Below are 26,596 nucleotides of genomic sequence, written 5' to 3' on the forward strand. Positions count from 1 at the left end.
GGGATGATTTTTTGTTTTAATTAAAAGTTTTATGCACAGTTCTGTTACTACAGAAAAAAGAGTATGGAGTGCATATATTTTCAAATATTTAACTCAGTGTTTTCTAAGAAAACACATAACTATGAAGAAACTATGCTCTTAATTGCAAAATAATCATTTTTTCCATTTTCAAAATTTCCGGAAATGTTACATCTCTTTGACACATCAAAATGTGTATCGACCATAGTAAAAGTGAATTAGTATCTCCTTAATGATTTTATATTCGTCCTGATTACATAAAGCCAGTTGAAAAAAAATTCCTTCAAATATTTACCTTGGAAAAATGAGTTGCTTCAATTTTATGCTAAGAGATATAATGAAATGTGATTCCATTCTGCGAAATACATTTTAAAAATATGGAAATTCACCACTTTTACAATAAACAACAAATTTGTGAAATTGACACAAACACATGAAAAAAGTAAACAAGTTTTTTTCTTCCATTTGCATTTATTATATAGATATTGCAGCTCAAATGTACAGCATATCAAAGACTGCAGAGTAATTATTTGGCATCAAGTACAAACTACGCTCGTTTGCGGTACAGATCGTTCCGCCGCTTTTCGAAACTGCAGTCAACGTGATATATATATTTTATATATATATATATGAAAAAGGCAAAAAAGAACTTTAAAGAAAGGAAAAAAATAAAAAAAACCTCATTCCAAGACAAAGTCACAGTAATTGGAAATGGTAAGGAAATGAATTCACTTCACTTTATTCAAATCAAAAATCAATGACTTTTACTTTTGTCAAAATTGTCAGATACAAAAGTTTAAAAATTTTTATACCTCCAAATACCATATAAAAATTGCATTGGTGGGGTTAGAATGTTCTTGCGCATTAAACCGCTGCCAGATTTCGCAAGCATGTGGAACAAACGTTTCAACAAACACGTTGAGCCCCATACACGCCTTTTAATAGAAAGCTACAAAAAAAAAAGGTTATTTTCCCTTTTAATTTCGACTTTTTTTCACTTAAATGGCATCAAGATATAGTTGCTCAGTTTTATTTAATATAATATATATTAATTTTCCTTCTAACATACAAACACTTGTAGCAGCGGTTTGAGACAAAAATAAAAAAATAATAAACGATTTAAAAATTGAAAGCTTCTCCCTTTCATGAGACACAAAAATCATAAATAACACAAATTAAAGAGCATATTTTTAAATGCTATTTCATAGGTCCACCTCAATCAGCGAAAACAAATCACAACGATTAAAGAAAAAATAAGTTACTGGTAAAAAACAGCACTGATTAAAAAGATTTTTTTTTGTAGAGCAAACCATAAATAATTTTTGTACATTATAAAGTATTAACAGTCCCGTTAAATTTTTGATTGATTTGAATGAAGAGCTCGAAAACGAATGTGACTAATAATTTCTGTACCATTTCCTTGCCATTACTCAACTACGTACAAAAAAAAAAAAAAAGAACACGACAAACAGATAATTTATGTTACTCATCGAATAAGGCAGACATCACTGGCTTTAGCAGCAAACCGTCAATCACTGCTTGGCAACAAATATCACAGTATTTCTCGTAAAAAATACAGCTTCTTAAAGATTCATCATCTTTTTCAAATAATGTAAGTAATTCAATCTATATGAAATAAATAATTCTGATGTTTCTTTCTGTACTAATTTATATCTCTAATACATATTATGATATATATATTTAAAAAAAATGGCAAATTTTGTGGTCAAAAGCAATCATTTTCACATATTTTTTTGATATTCATAACGGTGAAATAGTGAAAAGGCCAACTTTTGGTATCCACTCCATTTTAGTAGTAGCTTTGACAAATATTTAGAACCCAACGACACTATATTATTGCTACCGCGTGCCCATAGGCGGCGCTTTTTCAATTTATGCTTCGGATAAGAAAAAACGATGCTGAAACCAATGCAAACTCATAAGCTTTGATTTTGATAAATTTCAAGGGATAGTAACAGGGGTGCTCAAGTAAGGGTGAACGAAGCGCAGATTACGCCATTAAAATTTTTTGAGGGGGAAGGGAGGGCTCTTGCTCTTGAGTGGTTTACGCGATATTTGGGGAGGGGGGAGTCCTTACTCTTGTGGAGATTGCACCCCTGATAATAGTGAAGCTCAAAATTACCAAAAGATAAGGAGATAATTTAATTATAGATAAAAGCACTTTATTTTTAAAAAATGAATTGACAGGTTTCGATGCATTTAATATTTTATTCGAAATGCTCATACATGATGCTAAAGTGTCACCATATACATGCCTAATGTACAAATAAAACGAATACGTTTGGCAAATTTTACTATTATTTTTTCCATCACACGAAGACAATGCATGCAATTGTTATTGCGAATAAAAAATATATATATATATATAAAAAAACATTAAAAACAGCGCCTAGAATAGTGAAATTGGACACTGAACTGATTGTCAAAGCTGATACTATATTAAACAGAAAATAGAGCGCAACATTTTTTTTTATAAGTAAGATCATTTTGACGGGAAAATAATACATACTTTTTTTAAATGCAAATAAGTTTTCTATCATTAAAATTAAAAGCGTTTAAGACTGATTAAGAAAAGCACGCGTTTTCAGATTTAAGTCCCTGTATTTTTTTAAACTTTTAAAACGTAAAGTCTGATTTAGAAGTGATAATATTGATTTTAAAAATGTACTATTGCTCTATAAGTGCTTGAAAAAGATTTTGAAATTTTAAATTTAAAATTATACACGACTAGATGGGCAGCACAACTATCAAAACGTATTAACTTTAGCTGTTTACAAGCGACTTAGAAAAACTGGTAGCTAAAAGCATTGCAAAACTAATTTTTTTTCTTTTTACCGTTTTTTAAAAAATGTAAAAAATATATATAAATATTCAAATACAGAAATGTTTTATGCTGTACAATTATGCAATACATAATGCATATTTTTAACAATAAATATTTATTCAGTATTTTTAAAATAGGACAGTCTGTTGTCGTAACTATGAAAATAAGTTAATGAGGCATGCAAATCCAGCAAAACATTTAGTTTTGAGATCTCAAACAAGGAAATTCTTCCAAATTTACTTCATTTTTATTGAATATTGCAAGACATATTTTAAAAACTTATAATTTAATGATAAATACCAGGGCTGACAATTTAACTCGAAAACTTTCATAAATATATTATTGCTCAGATAAAACCGTTATCAATGAAATTAAAACTTCTGAAGGAAAAAAAAACCTTTGAATATAATAAAAATTTTACCCTTTAAAAAATAAAATAATCTTGGAAAAAAATTGAAAACTGAGGGAAAATCGAATAATCTCTTCTTATTTTATCGGTACTAATTTTTCACAAATGTATAGCCAGGAAATAAGTAGTAATTCATTTTACTAGAAAATAAACCATTTTACAATGAACTACATAATTAAAAATGAGCATAATACTACAATTAAAATTATTTAAGCAATCCTTAAGAAAATATTTGAAATACGTACCTCAGATTAATCATGCCAAAATGAAAATACATAAAATTTAACTTTTCTTTCAAAATTCATATTGAATTGGGATCTATATTGCTACAACGTACACAGGTAAGAGTTTCTGAATCACAGAAAAAAAAAGCAATATTTTATTCAAGCATAAAATCAGACCTCAATAACAAGAGAATGCGAAAGCAGAATCGACAGCTGAAAAATAAATGTACATTCTGCGTGCTCTTACAAACATACAAAATCAAAATCCTCCTTTATATATTTTGGTCCTACGCAGTATTTATAAATATACATATTTAAAATGTCAAGGACATAACAATTCAAGTTGTAAAGATGCATAGGGAAAACTAGATTGCTATAGCATTTACAAAAGAAACTATAAAATAAACTTCGTTAATTAGACCATAAAAATGTTCATTCTCGTTAAAAAGTTGAAAGGCAAAATTGGTAAGATCAAAATGTAAAAAAATTGAAACTTATTACAGAATTTATCAATTATTACTCTCACAACACTAATTCTTTTTGATTGTCGCCCTATAATGTACCATTTCATGATCTTCTATCAGCCAATTAGTTTAACACATTTATTTATTTATTTAGTTTAGTTTTTTGTTCGATTGAGGAAAAACGTTTGATCATAACACAGAGGCAAAAACAGTAATAGTTAATGCTTTCTAAATTGATATATATATCTATATATAGTAGTTGAAAATATACAAGTTGATTGCAAAACTGAAATTTTTGAATTAACATTGCAATTGTACTGCTACAGTGGCAGCTATTTGTAAGTAAAACACTCATGTTGCTTTCACACGAGCCGCGACACCCCCAAAATATGTTGTCGAAATGACTTCACATCATTGGTAACAGATTTATTATTCATTAAAATTAATTTAAAATTATGGAATAAACGAGTCAATGTATTAATTTACAATCAATGACAAGCGAGGAAAGTTTGTCGCTGCAGCAAGCAATGTGAAACCAAAATTTTGTTCCCCTGAAAGACGCAAATTAAGCTTTTGTTACGTTTTCTTCAATACAAATGTGAAAATCAAAGCATGCGTTCATTTAAATTTTATATGCCAGTCAGTACCTGTTATCGTTGCTAGTTTATAAAGTTAACATTTTTTTCCAATACCGTTAAATTCTCCGCTTCGAAAATTAAACTAAGGCACTTTTTTAGTCTCCATTTAAAACCATTCAGCTCTATTCTCTTACGCCTAGAATTAAATTCCCCATCGTTTTCAGCTCGGACACCAGACAAATGTAATATCCTAAAAAATGCGGTACAAATCTTCGTACTCTTGAAATTTAAAGATAATTTTATAGTCAAAATTTTCTTTCTTTCTTTTCTTTTTTTTTTTGCCTCAATTGAAACTAGTCTGCACGCTTTTTCAAGTATCTGCGATGAACGTCACAGCGTCATACAAGACGCGTGATGGTCGAAAACGACAGAAATCGACCAGTATCAAGGATAGCCCTAACTATATTGTGGAACTAACACATTAGCGCCCAGCGTCACATTTATAAAAACTTTTACTCAATTTTCTTAAGAAAATAAATTGCTCTCTAAAAGTCACTTCATGGTTTCTTTCTTCAACATAATTTTAAAAGAATTTGAATTTTACGCTTTTAAGTGAGTCGACGCGTTAATGCGTTAGTGACCAAACCAATGTAATCAAAGTAAAAATTGCATGGATATTGCATACATGCACTATCCCCTACAAGAAACCTCATTTTTAAAGCATAAATTGTGATCTCAGAGATATCAGTGAAAGTTGTTTTCTTGCTCCCTCCAAGATTAAGGCTTTTTGTTCAGATTACTGTATCATAATTTTTATGAATGTAACGTCTACTGATTTAAAAAAAAAAAAAAAAAAAAAATCGAAAAAGTTTAATTGCATATTTCTCGTATACTCATTAAAAAATATTCGTATAATGTTAATTGTATAGTTGTGTGTAGTGTAATTTGCTGAAAGTGAATAACTTTAATGCATATACAAATGGTACTGACTGCACATAAAAATTATATATACTATTCCTGATAAATGTTTTTAAGAGTTCAACAAATATATTCTCAGAACAAAACATTTTTTAAAAATTATTATTTTATTTATTCATTTATTTATTTATTATAAAAAGTTTTATGATTTTATCTACGTCATTTACTGCATTATTATGAAATTCATAGATAAGTATAACACGATAAGAATATCAAGAACATATAGTATTTAAAAGGGACATACTGACCATCTATTATTAGTTCTTTTTCAAAAATTGATTTCCACACTTGTGCAAAAGAATTCACAATATTAAATGTGTTTCACATACTGGCTGCTAAGTAACAAAATGGCAATATAAAGGTAACACAGAATCAAATATAACTGTACGTAATAATTCTAATGATCAATTTCTTTTTAAAATGACTTCAGCAGGATATTTTTTTACCACACTTCCACGCTAAGTACATTCACGCAAACATAATAAAAGAAAACTCTCTCAGTCTTTTCACTGCTTAAAACCAGCGAGTCAAACTAAACACATAGAAAATATGACTAACGGATTTAAGCAAGCAACAGTTACAAATAAGTCTATATACAAGTGAAACCGTAGTCCGTATTTCTTAAACCTTTATCGAACAAGTATATTTTTTCCCTTCAATTCAATCAATATACGCAAAATAAAGAAATGTTCCGAAGCTTTTGATTTGCAACAGATCGAAAATTTTGTTTCTGGTTTGGTCCCAATCGGAACTATTAGCATAGGTTTGTAATGGAGCGATTGAGATCGGTTTAGTGGTGCTTAGAGCAAGCCAGCATTGCACTAGGGACACATCGGCAATTGCATAGAAGTTTTAGGTAAAACTTTTATAATTATTTATTTGGTTGAAACGGCAGCGTTGGAGCTTGATGAGCTAAACATAAAAAAATAATCGCCAACTTTTGTTTGCATACTTCTGAAGTTCCATAGTAAAGTACCCTTAAATTGAAAACACACGCAAAAGAACTTCCAGGCAAAATTTTACTCAATCGTTTCGTTTCCGCCCTTTCCATCATCAATATTCTTCTAGAATAGTAGCTCGAATGCAAACATTTTCTTTAAAGTTGCTCGGATTTTGCCCCTCAACCAAACAGAGTGACTCTTGCGGTGTCATTGAGTTGAATAAATTACACTCTTTACCGCTACAAGATTTCAGCTCCAAAATGAGAGGGGCGAAAGACACGAAACCAATAGGTGAATAAAATAATGTAATAAATAACGAGACAACAGGTCAAATGATGATGAGTATAAATTAATCTTAAAATGTGATTACTATGACCAAAAAGAATGGCTGAGCAAAAAGTTGGCTGAAAATGTTTCTGCGTGTGATACAAGTTCAAGAAGACCTGCCAAAGTACCATCAATAGTAGACACGGAACTATTGATAGTACTTTGTAATAAGTAATACCTAGAGCGAATATAGTTGCTAAAACATGCCTAATAATATAGCTTAGTGTTTAAGAATAACTCACATTACTAAATTTTAGAATAATCTTCAGGAATTAAAATTACTCAAAGTAAAATCTTTAAAATGCAAAAAATTTACATTTGTTTTGATTAAAATTGTGAACTATAATTTGCATAACAGCTTTGAAATATTAGCTCATTTTGTTTATAAAAGCCTGTTTCTAGTTATTTCAATTAAAACATTGAATTGTTTTTTTTTAATCCTGATATCAGGTTTTCGAATTTCCAGCATTCGCCTATTGGTCAAAACATCAAGCTGAGACGCTAGATTCTCTAAACGTGCCTCCCGATTGTAGGTTGCGAAACAAGCCCTTGCATATGGTCATATTTTCAGACAGAATCATATTCTGTTCTAACCAATAACAGAATAATGCACATCAGGAATAACACACAAGTCAAAACACTGCTTCTCAGACAAGTCTTGGAACTATTGATTGCAAACTCAGTCATTACTGGTTCCAGAATGTAAAAATAAACATCTCTGAAAATGTATAAAATCTAGTTTTTGCTTTTGAATTCTGAACATTTCCTATTTCGGTGCACAAAAAATCTAAGGAAAGGGGGAAAGTATAGGAGGCGGGTGATTGTTTCTCTCAGGAGGATTCCAGAGAAGCTAGGAGGCTATGATAAACAACGGAGTCCAGTATGGGCACTCTTGGCGGGAAGATATTGTCCCCACCACTGCCAACCCCGTTAGTTCTGAATTGAGTCGCACATTGAGTACCCCCATTCACTTGGCCAACCAGACGACGAAACGACGATGACACAGAATAAGACGAAACCCCAGAGCTGGAATTGTCAGACGAGAGGGTGCTGCTGGGGGCAGTGTTTTCTGGATAGAAACGAGATGAGGCACAGTCGATGGCATTATCACAGGATGATGAGAGCTGAGGCGAAGAGTTGCTGCTGGTGTAACAAGTGGTTTGAGTGTTCGATGTCGCCACAATAGATTGCTCACTCTCGCCGCTAGCACCGTTACTAGTGTCCATGTCGGAACTGTCCGGCTGCGAGGTTGGAACAGGACTGGACACTCGTCGGTCTGGAATGGCCACTCGCAGGAAATCCTCACTGATGCCGAAGATCTCGTCACAGGATGATTCGTCGTAGAGATCAGAGCTGCTCGTACAGGACTTGGTGGGTTCGTCGTCAAGTCGACCATGGTTGTCCAACTCGGAAACAAAAGGATCGGTGGACGTTGGAGTGTCGTCACCCAAGACGTCTAATGGCTGGAATTTCTCAGCGTAGTAGTCCATCCGCTGCTGTCGCTGGCGGATCTTAGCTTGGCGCTCATTCCTGATATCAAAATGCAACCTTTTGATGGTGTTGTTGATGAGCACTGACCTCAGGAGGCAAAGTTCGGGATCTTCGATCTCCGTTAATTTGTTTACGGACATTTTTAGCACTTTCTTCCGCTCGTCTTTCCATCTCTGTCTGGAGTTCCACATTTGCGGGCCACGGCGTCGTGGCAGGTAGTCTTCGTCCTCGGCTGGAGATGCCTCTTGTTCTTCGGAGGAAGATGTGGGGGACGAGGATGTGCTATCCAAAGAAGTGTGATCGAGGTATGATGACGGGGATGTTGAAGATGACGAGGTAGTAGGCTCGTTGAAATCAATGGACAATGAAGATGAGGTGGATGATGACACGATATCGGATTGCATATGGTCCACCGAATCTTCATCATGATCTGTACGCAATTTTTTGGGCTGAGAGGGTTGAACTTCGTTATCAGAGATGGATGATTTTCTCTTAAGATCACTTGAATCTGAAATAAAAGAACTTAAAATTAGTAACGAAGAATATAAAATCACGTTATGGGATATACAGCTGAACAAATGAATTCGATTGTTGAGTTGCAGATAAAAATAACAAGGTAAAAAATTAAATGAAATGCAGTTATATTCCTGAGAACAAAGATCCAATGCAGACTGGGACAAAATATGAATACCTTACATAAAAAGACCTTCCACACTGTCAACTGAAAACAAGTCAATTAATATAAAATAGATCAAATATTCAGTTTAACATTTCGTAAGTTGTCAGAAGAAAACCACTACTTCTGCTTTGGCACTCAAAGTGAAGTTATCAGTAAAACAATCATTTTTCTCGACTTGAGTACTCGTTCTACTAAGATGGATGAAAACCAGTACAAAAAAAAGCAACATTGTGGTTAGTATCTCCAGATCGTAGCAGGGGAGTAGAGGTTCTACTCCACCCACCCCCTCCCCAAAAAAAAAATCCATTCCATAAATATTTATGTTATTGTTGCAACCGGGGCTGCGGTGTCGAAAGAAAAATTGCCGACTCTGGCTTTTTTATTATTTATTTATTTTTAATTTTTTCCAAATCCCCCTTCCTCATTGGAAGGGGTATATTGTAAACCTAAGATGTATACAACTTTAGAAATTCAATTTGAAAATCAAATTGTCCAATAGTTGCGATTTCTAAAGTGAGATTACTTAAAAATACCCTTTAAAAAAAATTGAATAGGATTAATTTGCTCCCCTTTAATGTTTAAATAACAGATGTTGATCAAATCCTATGCTTTCAATTTTTGAAAGCTGTAACTTGAGGGTGTTTTTCTTAGTCAAAAAACTTTTTTTGACGGGGGCGGTTCTACCCCTTCCCGGGTGACACCCATCTGGTGGGTACCACCTCAACTTAAATCTCAGAGTTTATAAAAATTGAAATACTCTTATTTTGAAAAACTTCCCCAAAATTATCCCCTAAATCTGAAATTTCATCTCAACAATTTCAACGAAAATATTGCACTATATTGCGGGGAGAGGTCGGGTATATGTACTTCTGGAGCAAGTTTTACCCAAAATGCGGCGGTATACAGCTTTGTACGAATAGCTTTTACTATAAAGCTACATTTCTTGGCTCAATTTTTAATTTTTAGTTTTATTAGCAGCTTTAGAATTAACTTTAATAAGATTTTAGGATTAACTACAATTATTCAGTGTTTTAACCAAGAAATCATGTACTGATTTTATTTTGAACTTTTTGGTGATAACCAAGCTTTCTTAAATAAAGTCTTAAGATTTAAAAAAAAAAAATTCATATTTTATTGGATCTTTTGGATTTGCGTTTCCGGGCCAAGCCAACACTTATTTGAATTTACTAAGCACTCTCAGAAGTTTCCCGACTTGCTCAAGCGATTCATACTTTCCTTTTACTATTTTATAACTGAGATCGAGGTAAAAAATATATTGTTATTTTTATTTGAAAGTGATTACTTAGGAAATGTTAGGCAACAAAACTGTTTGCTGACAGTTGCTATCATTTAAATAAAGTTATAAAATAAGCCAATTAGGAGACGGCGTAGGTACTGTTACAGAAAGCTCGATAAATAATCAAGCCAGCTGGTTGCTACAATGACAAGCATTTTCTTATTAGTAGCATGTAATCAAATAAATAGGTAGTCAGTTTTTTTTTAATGCAAGGAGAGTCAGTGAAAATTAAAGAAATAAAAAACCTCGGAGTCGGAACGACTCCGGCTCCTTTACCCCAAAATCAATCTGATTCCGACTCTTCGACTACGACTCCACAGCAACAATAGGAATGGGACACAAACATTCATATAATTTTCAGTTGCAATAAAACGTATAATTTCATGGGAGTTATGTCATGCAGATGGGAAGCATGGCAATTTTCGAAGTCAGAACTTGAGATATTTTGTAGTAATGGAAAAACCTGTAAAGTGGTCCGCTGTTATCAGATACAAAATTAGTCCTCTATCATATATCGTCGCCTCAGAGCAACAGTAGGCTATCTTAATGTAATTTCCAGGATTAGATATCTTAGTGTTTCTCCGACGCGACGATATATCAACCTCCGTAAGTTGACCACTAAAGTACTACACCATAAATGGTCAACTTACACAAGTTTTACTGTAACTAAATGTTAATTTTTGCATTTCTACAAGTATTGTTATTTCGACAAAAGGTTTTTGGAATCGGGTTATCAAAGGGTGGGAACAAGAGATTCAGTGAAATTGGTGGTCAATTTACACAAGTCTCACTGTAACTAACTTAATTATTACATTTCTGCAAGTAAATTGTTTTCCTCAAAAGGTTTTTGGATTATCAAAAAGTGGTAACAAGAGGTTCTCATAAATTTTTTTTTTCCGGAAGGGGGGTTGTTTCGCCAGCTTGTAAGCTATTTCCCATTAAATTCCGGCTTCTAGAAAGTAATTACTGAACTCCTCTGACTTCCTCAATACGAACACAGGTTGTGTAAAATAGAAAGGAATACCCTTGAACCAGAAAGCATTCTCACTTCATCAAAACAAGGGCACGTGAAAGATCGACAGCGTCACCCGTGAAATTGCTTGCGGGATGAGCCCTTGGGGCTGAACCGCGAACGGGGACAATGTCAAACAGTTGACTGCGTGGGAATCGGAATCAGGGCATTGTGTCAAGCAGTTCTCGAACGAGGTCACGCAAGGGAAGGTGAACCATCACACAGGTTAGACTCTACTCCCTTATACCGGGCGGCGTTTTTCAACCGGTCTTCCACGCGAAAACCAGTTGGAAGTAGAAGGTCAGGGCGCAATTGCACTTTCAGTCAGGCCTCACTGTGGTTACACGTAATGTATATCAACAGAATGTTTACATAACACCGTTCAATATCAATATTCATATTTTGAAAGCTTTTAGCGTGTTCGCACACATATCAACTTTGAACCGTCTTTATATTGGAGACAAATCTTTGGCCATAAGCTCTTTCTTATCGTAGATTTTAATATAACAGGGCGCTAAAATGGCTTGGAGGACAGCTCCAAGAAGCAGACCTCCTAAGAAAACAGACAAAAAAAAAAAAAAATCCTTAGCCTCCCCTCACTCAAAAAATCAGTGGAGAAACCTGTCACATGACTGTGCCCCTGAATACAGCAATGCCATAACATTATTCATTATTTAATACACTTAACCTAATCTTAGATGTAAAAACAAGAACCACATGAAACGTGGTTTAATTTTCATCAAACGCAAAGTTAGTGACTAGGTAAACACTTTCCAAAAACTCCCATTTTCGGCATTAATTTAAACACAGTAAAAGCTCTTTGAGGCAAGTAAAAAGAAAAGAAGCGATTTCAGAAGTTTCCACCACAGCAAATTAGACATTTGTCATTTAGGTATTTTCACAGACAATTTATATCTTATTTTTTTCTTTTTACAAACATTTCCATGGAGGGCAAAGAGGCAACTTCAAAGTTTTGATTGATATCATGAATTCTACTGCATAATCTTTAAAAATACATACATTAATGAAATGTGAAAAGAAAATTCCCTTCCAAGCTGAATGCTTCACGGTAATTTCTTTGGTAGCGAGAAAAAGGAACAAAATTAGCCGACTTTTTATCTTTTGGTGCATCCTCAGATTATAAAATGTTTTCTGTTGCATTCAATATCATTATTATTTCCAGAATCTTAAGAAATGCTTATATGTCTATTTCACTGATTTTGCACAAAATTTAAAAATTATAAAACGTTTTAAATCCAAAAACAGTACAAATTTTTATCGGAGAGCAATAGTATTTTTAACGTTTTAACGAGTCGTCTTAACGCGCGTAATAAAGCATTCAAAAATCAATCTTTTTTTTTTCAGATCAGTAACTTTACACATAAGGTTTTTTCTTTTCTTTTTTTCTTTTAAGGGGGGGGGGGAGCGAAATCCCACTCGCATTAATTTTAATAAAATGTTTTGAATTGTCCGTGAGCGATTGTTTCGGGCCCAAACTATCTTCAAAGAGAGAATCGGAGAAAATTGCCGAGGTTCGCCATTCTCCCTAAATTTTAGTCTTTTAAGATTTAAAATAATGAAACCAAAATACAAAACACCAAAAGACTTACAAAAAAAAAATCTTTTTTCTTGAAATTAAAAAACAACGGTGGCAGAGGAAAAAGCAAATCAACACGTTAATGGGCAGTTTTTTAAAAATTTCTATTGCGTCAAAAGTCATTCAAAAACAGGTTAATAAAATGAAACCAACTCTCGCAAATCACACTCCGCCTGCGTCACAACTCAAATCCTTATCTACGGAACGAAAATGACGTCGGAATACGTGACACCGGGAAAATATTTTCACAGCAATCAGTCGTCTCTTACGTCACGGAGATTCCCCTTTACGCAAGCAGTGATGCGATGAAGAAGTGAAAGTGTCGGAAAGCAGTAGAAGGCAGCGACAAATCTTCGCTTAAAATGTTGAAACTTTTTCAAACTGGCAATCGGAGTAACTTTCCCAATTAGTCATTTTAGCCAAAAAAAAAAAGGTCAACCTCGGAATGCGAGATAAGAAGCTGTAAATTCGTATGTACCTTTATTTTGACATTCTAAATACTGTCTGAAAAGTCTCATAAAATCTTGTGTCCGCGTCTTTAGATATTCAAGGTCAAAGGTCACAAAAAATCAAGGTTTTTTTTTTTTGCAAATATCTCGTTTTTTACAGGTTTAATGTTATAAACATATGTTTTAAATATCGTAGAGCATAAAACTCTCTACAATTTTTTTACAAAACATTTTTTTTTGTACCATTAACCAATTTTGAGATTTTTGAGATAGAGGCCGAAGAGCGCTCAGCGCTTATGCATTTTCAACATAATGCAAGGTCAACCGTTAGTCCCCATAAACAATATACGCCGTTTGAAGTTTGTATATCTTCAAAAAAATTTTTTTATCTATATAAAATAACCAAAACGTATCATCCTTGCTCCAAACGACGGGATCGCAGGTGTTTCACTATCATATAACGTCGATTTCGTGGTTTTTCATATTCCAACATTGTCAAATAAAGGTGTTGGATACGGGCTTAGTTAATAATGAAGATATTCCTTGGGGTTTTTTTTTTTTTTTTTTCAAAACCTGCTTCTAATTCTTTGAAAGAATAGCAATGGATCTACAGATACTCTGCAGTCGTTAATCTTCACAGATTTTGACAATTGAAACCGGTAAAACTTTATCAGAGCGTTTTAACTTTATTTCATTAAATTTTAACAATTGTCATAGTATTTAACCAGCAATCATCACCGTAAGGGCTGCGCGCTCTCTGCCTTCTATCTCAAAAACAGTAAAGTGTAAAAAAACAGTTACAAACATAATGTATAAACAATTTTCTTTAATGTATAAACAATTAAACGAACAGGTAAGTGTTAGTAAACAAATATATATTTGATTAATGAAAAATAATAAATGTGATGTAATAAGTAATAAAAAATGTAAATCATTCATAATGGGGTTGTTTCCTTCAGTCAAAAGTAGTACTTTTTGTCACTAAAATTGATAGAATAAGCAAAAAAAAAATAAAACATGGACTCAGAAAATGCTTTTATTTTCCCAACAGCTAGCTTTTAATTAATTTTTGAAAATGTCCGATTCTTCGAACAAGGCGTGGTTTTTATGACGTCACAAATGATGCACTATGGCTAATCTTTCTACCGCATTTCCACGTTATGATAATCAAGAAGCGAATTCAATTGCGCTCTACGCTTGCTATCAACCATATCGTGACCAATACACGTGAGTAAAGATGCGAATTAAATATTTTGGACTGTGAATGGCAATACTGAATGGCATTTCATCATTTTTGATGTCATCGGCAGAAGCGTTAAACGATAAAAGAGCACCGATTTAAGTAATTTTTTAAAAAAATTAAACTTAAAAAAATTATTTAAAAAATGGTCAGATTCTATGTTTTTAGCATGCTCTCTTACAGAAAAAAAAATACTTTTAAAATTTTGGAAACGACCCCATTATAAAATTTTTGAAGACATACAGACTTCAAACGGCGTATATTGTTTATGGGAACTAAGGTTGACCTTGAATTATGTTGAAAATGCAGAAGAGTTGCGCGCTCTTCGGCCACTATCTCAAAATCGGTTGTTGGTACAAAAAAAATGTTTGTTACAAAAATTGTAGAGAATTTTATGCTCTATGATATTTAAAACATATGTTTATAACATTAAACCTATAGGAAACCAGATATTTGCAAAAAAAAAAAAAAACGGATTTTTGTGACCTTTGACCTTGAATATCTAAAGACGCGGACACGAGATTTTATGAGACTTTTGAGACAGCATTTAGAATGTCAAAATAAAGGTATTTTCGAATTTACAGCTTCTTATCTCGCATTCCGAGGTGAAACCCCTAATATGACAGGCTAAATTGCTTGAAATATTCACAGAAAATGTAATTTGAGAAATTAAATAAAAAAAAAAATATTTGACACGATTTAGCATTTTAAAAATTCGATAACATCACGCTTCAGTTTTAATTCATATGCAATTTCAATGGTTAAAATGATGATTTTTGTAATAGAGTAACTGGAACATTATATTATTATGGATTAATATAATGTATATAGTTTTTAAAATGTGTAAAAAACGATCATTGAGATTATTCGGATGAAAAAAGTTTTGTAACCAGAGATTTGTTAAAAATTTAAAGTCTAGTGCATACGTTATAAGTAAGATGAGAACAGGCAGCGATCTTGGTCATCAACAAGGAAAACGACAATAGAAATTAAAATACTCTTACTAGCATCACTATTTCATTTATTATTGTCTTTTTCTTTAATTCTTAAGTTAAAAATTAAAATTTTGCGAAATTTTCAGATACCTATCAAAAGTGTAATGTAAATCAGATAGGATAGATTCCGAAAAACTTTGTTACAAATTTAACGAAAATAAAAACACGGAGAACAAACACAATAGAACGTTTAAATACACTCGGGGACTAGAGGCATGTTTTAAAAATACAAAGTTGAAATTTTGCTTATAGTTCCAACATTATTTATCTTTCAGACAGCGAAGATAAAAAGCATTTTTTGATTTAATAAAAAAAAAATATTGTTACGAATTAAAATCATGTAGTTACGTTAAAACTTCATGACGTACCGAGTTCGAAAAAATAAATAAAAGATGCAAAAGCACTTTTTAGATTTTCATTCTCTTAGAATGTCTCGAATGGGATAGAGCTAACTGTAACAATAAGCATTAATTCAAAAAATCATTAATCCAACGTCAGAAAGCACAAATATTGCAAGATATTGCAGACACGTGTTTCGGTGTTACAAGGAACACCTTTTTCAATGCAAAGAAATGTGAGCTTCTGGATGAAAAAACTTATTCATTCATAAATAAGTGAGTACACAAAATTGGAAAGGAACAACTTTTTGAAAAATCAAAAAGTAAGGATTTGACTCCATTGAATATTTATGCTCCTCGATTGAACGATATCCTTGATGTAACGATAACTTTTTCAGTCCCTTGACGATCGTTAAATCGGGGTTATACTATACATTTCATGCGATATTTTTGAAGTGACTTTTTATGCGAGAGCTTTGAAAGTCTGATCGGCAAACGTTTTGTGTGACGGAAGTGACGTAGTTGTTTCTTAATTGTTGCCAGAAACAATGAAAAGTATGAGTAATTACTGTCCAACCACGGATTGTATGGAATTTTCAAACGTCCAAATAAGACGAATCTATCTGAATGAGGGGGAAAAGTAAAAAATTGATGCCGGTATTTTGCTTATTTGAATGAGACTCTGCTTCTACAAAAGCTGGCCTCGCTAAAAAATAATGAGTTCGTCCATTTCCGGCTGTAAAACGGATGTTTGTCTTTCCATACAATCCGTGGTCAGACAGTATGAAGTTAGTTTTGTTAATAAACTTAACAAATTAATTCCAAAGCTGAATTTAAGCAGGTATATATATTTGGATTTAAACTTTACAAACAATGCGGGCTTCTTCGATTCCAGTCAAGTCATCAGTAACTTTTATTAACAAATTTAACTTAATAATTTATATTATTGTTCATTGTTTTTGGCGACAATTGAAAAGCGGAATTCGAGTTTTGTTTAGTTTTCTAGTTTATAATTCATTTTCGTCATTTAAATGAAAAATATTGTTGTGAATATGCTTAAGTCAGGCCCAGAAAGAACAAGAGCGTCGCTTGAGATAAAACGTGCATGTGAAGCAATCGTTCAGAATGTAAAAAAAAGAGAGAGAAAGAAAAGATAAAAGCTTCACTTCTGTCGAGTGTCTGTACGACACAATTCTTTTTTTTTTTTTTTTTAACACGCTTTTATTAGCTTCACTTGTATGTTTGTGAGTAACTCTCCTTTGGACTAAGAGCTAATGGCTTATTACTGTTAGTACATTCCACCACTTTGTGAGCGTTCGTAGCCGAGCGGTCTAAGGCCCAGGTCTTCGCTGACGTCCACCTCCGGGAATCATCGGGAGTGCATTCTAATCCCGTCTACACCGAAATTAAATTTATAATCTTGCAAATCAATTTTCGCCCACTTTTTGTGATCGGATTCTTTTAAAATTTGGAATGCAACCCCAGACCCGATGACAATGCAATATACAAAAATCAAATTAATTTATAAACGATAAGTTATTAGTTTATTCTAGTTAACACGCTTTTATTAGCTTAACTTGTATGTTTGTGGGTCCAACTTTCCTTTGGACAAATAGCCAGTGGCTTATTAAAATTACTTACAACGTACAAATCAGAGATGCGGAGTGTAACAATGTTTGCACATGAATTTACCAGAAAGCATTCAAAATGTCTGATGCAAATAATGCAATAGAATACTAAGATACATTCCATTATAATATATAATAAAATAATAGTTTAAAAGTTGTCTTAAATTTCTTCCACTTGTTATCCATGCAAAAAATGTAAATAGGCAGCCCCCCCCCCTCCCCACCCCACGCTTTTTTTATTACAGTAAAATTAAGTGTTTGGTCAATTACTTTATATACCTGTCATTCAAAGATTATTTTTACCTTTTTAGTTCATTTTGCTTCTAAAGCGTGTTTCTTTAGATTTTTAAACTTTAATTTTGTGAGTTCTTTTCATAATTGTCTGATATTTTGTCAAAGGTTTATTTACTTATATGTATGATAGTTGCAATATTTATTCAGACATATTGAAATTATTTTTGTTTAAAAAATCGTATAATTAACATATGTATAATAGTTCCTTAATACCCAGTGTGCGTGTGTGTTTGTAAAAAAAAATGCAAAGATTTCACCAGTCTGTAAAAAAAAATTACTATTTTTTAATCAGGGGAGCCAGCGGCGGGGGGGGGGGGGCATGGCACAGATTGCGCATTTAAATTTTTAGGAGTATTTTTCTCTTTCCATGAAGGTCTGGTTATTGAGGGGGGGGGACTCGTTCTAGGGAGGATGGGAACTACTGCTGTCTAAGAAATTACATGCCTAGCTCTAAGATAGTAATGAGTTATTTAGATGAACTTAAGTCTTTTCGCTCCAAAATAAATCGAAAAAATGGATTCATTTGCATGTTTTCTGATACTTTTTAAATAAATGATACCTTGAGTAATTTTTCTAACAACCAAAAGTTTCACTATTATTTTTCAAGTGTCAAAAGTTTCCTTATTACCGTACGCATTGAAAAATATATACTGAAGAAAAGAGTCAAGTCTTACATGTATCGCATAAAAATAGTGCAGGGAAAAAACATGAGCAAAAAAAAAGTTTCACCTAACAGCTTTGACAGCTCTCCCGTTGTTAAAATAAACACCTAGCCAAAAAAATTATTCCGCCAAGCATGGTAAGTAGTACCCAGAAGCCCACTCGACTTGACGTCACGTGATCACACGGTTGGATTAGAGCGCCCGAATTGTTAGCAATTTGTTCCTGACAGCTTTGACAGTCACATGCGGTTAGATACAAACATCGAAAAACATGCCTCTAGGTCACGTGAGTATTCTATAGATAGCAGAGTTTTTATTTCCTTCTCGAGGATTATATAATGTTGAAGATGTCAAAAGGAAAAATAATGGAAGGAGGGAACGTGAATTAAAAAATGATCTCGAACATCATGAAATAATAAAATAAAAATATAAATAGCACTTTTTATTTATTTATTTAATTTTTTGACAGTATAAAAAGTAATACATTTTAGTTCAAAGCTTTAGTTTGAAGTAAATAAATATTCTTAATTTCACAAGCACAAATGAAAATTCACTGTATGTTTCGGAATGAAGACACAAAGGGTAAAATTAGCGCTCGCCACCGGCTGCAGTGTGACTAAATTGCGAAATAGCCATTAAAAAAATCAACTTTATCAAGCGACAACTCAAAAAATGAATTTATGTTCTTAAGATGTACGAAAGATATGAAGTAATTAGTAAAACTTTTTTCACAAAATCATCATGCAACCTTTAAGAACTTAAATTATTTTCAAAAACTTAATTACATTTTTAGGATTTTTTTCTTCTAACAAATTTAATAATATACATAAAAATCGTTTAGAACTTGAAAAAATTGTTGCTACTAACGAATAATGTAATTGTTACGACCGGCCTCTGTCTAGTACAGACTTTCCCAGTTTCGCACTTTAAGAACACGTATTTGAAACGAAAATCATACTTCATGACATACATATAACTGAAAAAAATTATATATTTTCGAATTGAAAATTCAGAATATGAACATGTTTATGCGCTCTACAAAATTCAGCAAAATGAAAACAACTGTAAGATTTGCATTTATGTAACGTATTGTACTGAAGTGCATAATGTTTTACAAATTAGAACGCGTAAAACTTCTATGCCGTTTTTCGTTCACATTAATAATATGTAAAATAATTGTTATTTCACTGCTCATAAACGTTCAAATTCAAGACCAATATTTATTCACAAAATAATTTAAATGAATTTAAATGTTTCCAGGTAACATTTTAATGAATTTATATGCAAGGTTGAAACGACCAAAAAAAAAAGTAATTTGAATTCTTAAATTTTGAATTCAAATTATGTTTTTCGCAATCACGAGTTGCGACAGGACCCTACTCATTGGTTACTACTCTACTCACTTGTTTCTAGACACGGCTCTTGTCCCTCCAACTCTACCCTCCTGTTGAACGGAGACGTGTGTATTAGTTGTGTATGTATAGGCTTTTGTGTGTGCGTAGACCTGTCTGTATGCACGTTGGCGTGTGTGTATGTGTGTGAGTGCGTATGTGTATGAGCGTGCGTGTGTCTAGGACATGGACGCACCGACCAGGAGCGGCTACCGGAGGACGGAGCCGCGCCAGCAGGTGACGGTGGTGGTTGAAAAAGGCACGGAACATCAAAGACGGTCTAATAAGAACAATAAGCAATTGTGATTGCTCAAAAAATCCACGGGGGGAATTTTAAAACGGATTGCCTTTTTAAAACTGGTGAGAACGACCTATTGGTACTGATTAAAGACAAAAATGCAATCAAGTTGTTTTAAAAATTTCAAAAAGTTACCTAATTCTAACGTATATTCTTAATGTTCCTCAAATAAATACTTATATCCGAATGAATTTCTGAAGGGATTTTTAGTCAGCAAAAACTAAGAAAGATAAAGATATTGAAGAAACATAACAATCGTTGAAGTTCGATGTACATACTCCTTTCGCAAATTTATCAGTTTTTAAAGCATAATAAATAAAATTATTTTAATTTATTAAATTGCATAGCAATAATAATAGATTAGTAATATTTTTTTTTTGTAATTTGCGAAATAATCTATTGTTGCAATTACGTGCCAAAAGAAAATAGTAAGACTGGTAACGTTTCCTAAACTTTCATTTAAAAATAAATATCCCCCCCCCCAAAAAAAAAAAGTGTCGTAGTAACGAAATAAAATAAACCATTCAATTACAAAGCAGGAGGGGGGGGGGGGGAGCAATGTAAGAGAGAGAGAAAAAAGGTTCGCTAATAAAGCGGAAGAAAAAAAAATCCCGCTTGCCGGCTGCCGTACGGGGCAGGTACGGCGGTGGTACGGGGGATTCTTCCGAATTCAGGGGATCAGTGACCTTGGTGCAGAGCAACCGCAACCCAGATTTGAATAACTTGTTGCGCACACGACCTTATTTTCTTCAGCGAGGTTACGCGTGTCGGTCGTACTTTGTTCCCTTTTACCCCCTCACGAGAGAGAATCTTCTTCCCTCTCTTTCCACCTTTTTTTTTCCTTTCAATTTTCCTTTCAAAATTTCGAAAGTGCATACATATTTATGTGGACGATGGTACTATCGGTTCAATAGACTGTATGAAAAACTTATTAATTCTTATGCAATAATATAACATTTTTTCGAGAAGTTTTCTTTAAATAACTGAAACAGAAGATGGATTGTAATGAATAATTTAAAAACGTACGACTTTAATGGGGCTAACAATTCGCAGTTTTTCCTTGAGAATGTAAACAGAATAAGTTTTAGAATCACTGTTTCATTTATGTTCGTTCTGCAACTGTAACTTTTCTAATTGATTAGAACGAATTTTTAAAGCCGTAGCCATCCACTCAATCATACTTCCATGAGTTACAGAGAGTCCCGACATTTGGGCAATCAGGAGGGTCAAATAACCCCCTCTGGATTTTAGAAACACAGGCATTTTTGTACGTATTTTGCTGTTTTTACCCTATAAAATGTACTGAACACAAACCTTTGCAACCCCCCCTTCCCCCCCCCAGAATATTCTGAAATGACGGGTCTGATTACAGTGGTCAATATATCTTTAAACCTTTTATAAATTATTTACGTACAAACAAAAATTCAACAGTACGGATATGAACTGTGCTATTTTTGCGAGTGACCCACATCCCAAACGAAATATAAGATAAATACAAAATAGTATCACTGAAGTTGACGCTGTTACTCTTAAAAATATAAAATAAAAGATTCTGAATTAAATTAAGAAAGTAACAACACAGTTCTCAAGTAGATAATCTATCCAAAATATGTGAGCAAACTAGCATGAAAAGAGCAGCAATTGAAAACCAACGAAGCGCTAAAGAATAAACAAAGAAACTACACCCGTCCGACCTCCACACAACACCGTTCAGTGGAGCTAGTTAAAACTAGCTGATACATTTCCGACCCAATACACGCGCAGCGGATCTCTTTTTTGTTCCAAGGTTGAGCGAGATCTTGGCAAATCGGCTTTGCGATCAACTGTCACTTTCCCCGCACGTTTCCACCGATTATTCATCGATATTCCGCCAGTGGACTAGTATCGCTTTCGCTATCGATGACTGATTTAAATGAAACCACAAGAAGTTTTTTTTCCTCTCAATTGGAGATGAAGGACAATATGCAATCCTTAATTTGTGATCCTTTTCTTTTTGCTAACATTAAACATGCGTAACATTAGGCATTTCCACTATGTATCAGAGGAAGGGGAGAAAATTTAGGCGTCAAAATTCTATATTTTTCGTGTGGTGTCCAACTTTTCCCCTTGTTTGAGAGAAAAAAAAAACTTGTACTTTCGTGCAGTAAAATGTCGTCAATGATACATTCTGAATTAATATCAGTATTTGAGTAAAATTATAATGAATTGTACAACATACAATTACCAGAGGAAAAGGAAAGTTGATTTGATTTGAAGATTTTCAAAGTTTGAAACCAGATCTTATGCAAAATAAATTATAAATATGTAACTGACTGTGTTCACCAACAGCTTTTTCTCTCTCTCAAAAAAAAAAAAAAAAATCACAATGGACAACATTCTACCAACAAAGGTTCTAATTCTTCTAAACTGAAGATTCTAATTCTAAAAATACTAAATGCTATTTCTTTCGGAAAATGTATAGCTGTTCAAAATTTTAAATCCAAGAAACGCAAAAAATTATCATCATCTAAAATAATAATAATAATTTTGTAAGGGAAGGTCACATTGATTTTCGAAACTAACTCCGATATAAAGTAAGAACTAACAATGTCAAAAAAGCACAAATTGCAGATTACTACAGACACGTGTTTCGGCGTTGAAAAGGTCTTTTCATCCATAAACTCATTACTTTTTGCATTGAAAAAGGCGTTCCTTGTAACGCCAAAACACGTGTATGCAGTGATCTGCAACTGGTGCTTTTTGGACGTTGTTATTTCTTACTTTATTCTTCAGCACAAAGGTATTTATTTATCTTAACTTCGATATATTTTGGGAAATTTATTCTAACAATGACATTTAAAACTTTCAATATATTCTAGCACAAAACATATTGTGCATTATTACCAAAATAAAACAAATTATCGATATGTCTTCACACCTACGCTTCGCAAAGGACATTTCCCCGAAACCTTAATTTGGAAAACTGTGTGGGGCACCATTGTATGGTATTTGCACGATGGATAAGGTGACGAAATCGAATTGGAGATGGAGGGGGCGTAAGCAAGTCAACAACCCACGCGAATAAAGGGCGCTGCCCTTCGGAACAGACGTTCGAATTTAGGATCGTGGGCGGATGTCACACAAAGAGTGAGATATGAAAATAGAGTTCTAAAATTGAGGAATTCATTTAAGAAATATTCGCAAATCAAAACCTTCATGCATTACGCTAAATAAAATAACTCCATGGAAAAGTTTAAATTTCAGAAGTTTAAAGTTGAAGAAAGGGGTTTTTTGTAATTCAAGATGCCTTTAACAATTCTATTTTCACCTTATATCGAACTTCTATTTGTACTTATGTCTTAAATTCAATTGTTTTAACATGCTTTCTAGAAGAAAAAAAACGACAACTCTGATTGTTCATGAAGCCAATCAACTATGTTATAAAACATTAGAAAACGCCTCGCAAGTATGTTACTGCGACAAAATCACACGACGGGATTGATTGACTGAACGAAAGCGCATTCTCATGCATTTAGCGTTCCGTTTGTTTTTGATTTTGTTTATTGGGAGCAGTTTGCAAAGAAACGCATTATTTGATTTCCTTCAAATAGGGTACAAATGCAAGGTCATTAATAACTACACTAAAAGAGATTTTCTTGCTTTCTTCGGATATGCAACGCGCATGCACAAGAGATTTTTTCTATCGGCAAAGCTTTGGTGATCAACAGGGCTAAATGCTTTTGTGTGTGTGTGCACATATATATATTTAGGGCATTTAATCATGATTCTCGGGAATTGGAGGGGGGATAATTATTTTCATACATTATTAGGTCTTTTTTCGTTCCTTTTAGGGTTTTTTTTTAAATTATCATTTTAAACGATATTTTTCATTGAAGCCAAAAGCATTGTGCTTGGTTAAACTGTTGCATTTCATACTTTGAAGTACATTTTAACTGGAGAAAGAGCAAGAATTAAAATAGAAGACACTTCTGTGAGTTCGTGTAGGTTTTTTTAATAGCCTCGAGGAAAAAATGCTGATGTTGGGCGAAATTTTCTAAGATTATTTGAAAATAAATATTAGAAAGAAAAAACGACGCATTCAAGAATAAATATAATTAGTTCAATTAAGTTGTAGTAAATAACTTCAATTTTTCAAATTTATACTAAAGAACGTTCACATAATACAATGGAACGCAATTCAGTAATTTTTTTTAACGTGCATGGACAATCTGTATAAAAAAAATAGGGATAAGTTTCTATTATTTATTTTTGAATGTTTTGTACGAATCTTAATAAAAATTTTAGTGGTAATTTTAACACGATGCAAAAATACAATAATGTGACAAAAATTCACAAAACGTTTCACAATTTTTGCAATGTTTTCTGAAGTTGTCAATTTAATCAAACATCGAGTAACTCTTCTGTAAATAAAGACCCGCCCTTCCCCTCCTGCCATCTCCCCGGCGTAACATAAATAACAAATCTCTCTTCGGGAAGATGGCTAAAATATTATTCGTAAAACATTTCGGCACGTGTAGAACGGTAGAACTAGGTCTTGAATGTGAACTATTTCCGCTTGCTTGACGCTGCCCTTTTGGCACTTCCTACTTCCTAAAGCCGGCGAAGTAGCGACACCTACCGGCAGTTCAGATCAACGGAAGCACGCGCGAATAACTTTCCCTTCCCCTCGATAATTTCAATACAATTTAGCAGAATTAAGGACCGCCCCAAGTCCGATTCGACAAACAATGCTTGGGAAATATGTGTTTATTTGTTTTTCACTTCTCTACCAAATTCAAAACTATTCTAATTAGTTGTAGATAGGAGAGCACATATTTATTTTCAGTTTTAACACACAAACATAAAAGACTGAAAAAAAAAAAAAAATTCATATTGTGCAAATTGTAAATTTGAGGGGAAATTAGTTTCCTAAAGCTAACTGGATCTTTAAAATTAGCATGCATAACACAACTCTCTCTCTCTCTCAAAAAACACACACACACACACACACACAAAATCTCAACTTTATTATCTACACTCAAATATGCAATAACTAAGACACTGTATTGTCCATCCTCGAAGCACTATAATTAAGTCAAAACTTAAGCTTTCCTTTACAAAAATAAGACAAAATTCACAACATTAAGATTATGATATTGAAATAGTCACACTACAAAACAGTTAAGTTAAATTTAAAAACTAGAGATTGTTTTTAAAATTAAAAAAAAAAAAAAAGCAGAATAGGCATTTTAAATGGATATTTGAAGAGGCCATTCAAAAAATTAATTTTAGTACAAGCAACGATGGGATAAAACAAATGTCCAAACTAAAAGGGATCTTCCCCCAAAAACAATTACGTCAAATTAACTTTGTATGTACATTGCATACATGAACATTTTCCACCATTTTTAATCTTGTCGCAAAAAGAAAAATAAAAGAAAGATATCCAAGCTTCCTATATCCAAATAACTAAATGGCACGAAATTGCCCTTAACCGATTCCAGGAAGCAACCAATGAAAGCTGTTTTTTCAATTGTGTACATCATGCAACAGCCCCAAAAAATGTAACTGAAAAAAGTATGCATGTATAAACTCAGTCATTTCATAAAAATAAACTACAATTACTTTTGTGAATGTCAGTAAAAGAAAGTAAACAAAAAGGATTATGATGAAAAAGTAGCACTATAATTGCATTTTACAAAATCGGGAAAAGTAATTCTTCGTGATAAGGTATTTTTATCTCCTCTCCCCCTGTATGCCATTAAAAATACGAATTGAATCCAAATTGCTAAAGGGGGGGGGGATTCAAGCCTGTCGATTCAATAGAGCTCAATTAGCATTGCTTTTTTTAAAGAATTTTTGAGTAAAAAAAAAAATGCAATCGAATTTCGAGTGCAACCAAATGCCAATCTTAAATCTGTCATTTCCTTGAGGATGCTTACAAAACATTTGAGGGAATGTTGAAATACTTAAGGACGTTGCAATGTTACTCACCAGATGGCGCTGGCGTCGTGAAATCATCAGCTGGAGTACTGTAATCGCTTATGTCTGATGTCCAATCCGTCATCAATGCTGATTCAAAGTCTAATGCTTCTCCATCAAACACGCAAGGCATGCTGGAATTGCGACTACTTCCGGTGCCAGAAAACAACGAGTTATTTATTTGATCACCACCGAAAGGCAACACGAGAGTCATTTTGAAACAACAATGGGCTCATCGATGTTTCCAAAACGCATGAACCAATAAAAAAAAGTTTTCGATGAATGCAAAAAAAATATATATATAATTAAGTTTTAAAATCGTCAAAAAGTAATCCAATGCGCACTATTTTGCACAGACACTCTTGAGAAGTTTGCAAAAGTAATCCAGAGAAAAGGAACAGGAAACTGAACCGCACTTTATTCCTCTCTTTCCTACCTTCCGAACGGAGCAGCGGCGCGAAAATACAACCAATCACGTCT

General features: G+C 33.2%; 1 protein-coding gene across 1 annotated transcript; it reads right to left on the reverse strand.

Annotated features, from left to right (window-relative positions):
* Positions 1–476: 476 nt before the first annotated feature.
* Positions 477–26,596, reverse strand: LOC129230624 (dentin sialophosphoprotein-like). The gene is made up of 2 exons (XM_054865043.1): positions 26,129–26,596; positions 477–8,783 (listed from the first exon to the last, which is right to left on the reverse strand). Exons 1-2 carry the CDS (start codon positions 26,328–26,330, stop codon positions 7,615–7,617), a joined length of 1,371 nt encoding a protein of 456 aa, XP_054721018.1. The 5' UTR covers positions 26,331–26,596; the 3' UTR covers positions 477–7,614.

This window comes from Uloborus diversus, chromosome 1 (genome assembly GCF_026930045.1).
Source record: "Uloborus diversus isolate 005 chromosome 1, Udiv.v.3.1, whole genome shotgun sequence".
Lineage (NCBI taxonomy): Eukaryota > Metazoa > Arthropoda > Arachnida > Araneae > Uloboridae > Uloborus > Uloborus diversus.

Excerpts from the sequence above, each read along its gene's own strand:
- LOC129230624 (XM_054865043.1), bottom strand. The coding sequence starts at position 26,330 with ATGACTCTCGTGTTGCCTTTCGGTGGTGATCAAATAAATAACTCGTTG. Across the intron at positions 8,784-26,128 it reads CACGACGCCAGCGCCATCTG|ATTCAAGTGATCTTAAGAGA; the intron begins GTGAGTAACATT and ends CTTTTATTTCAG.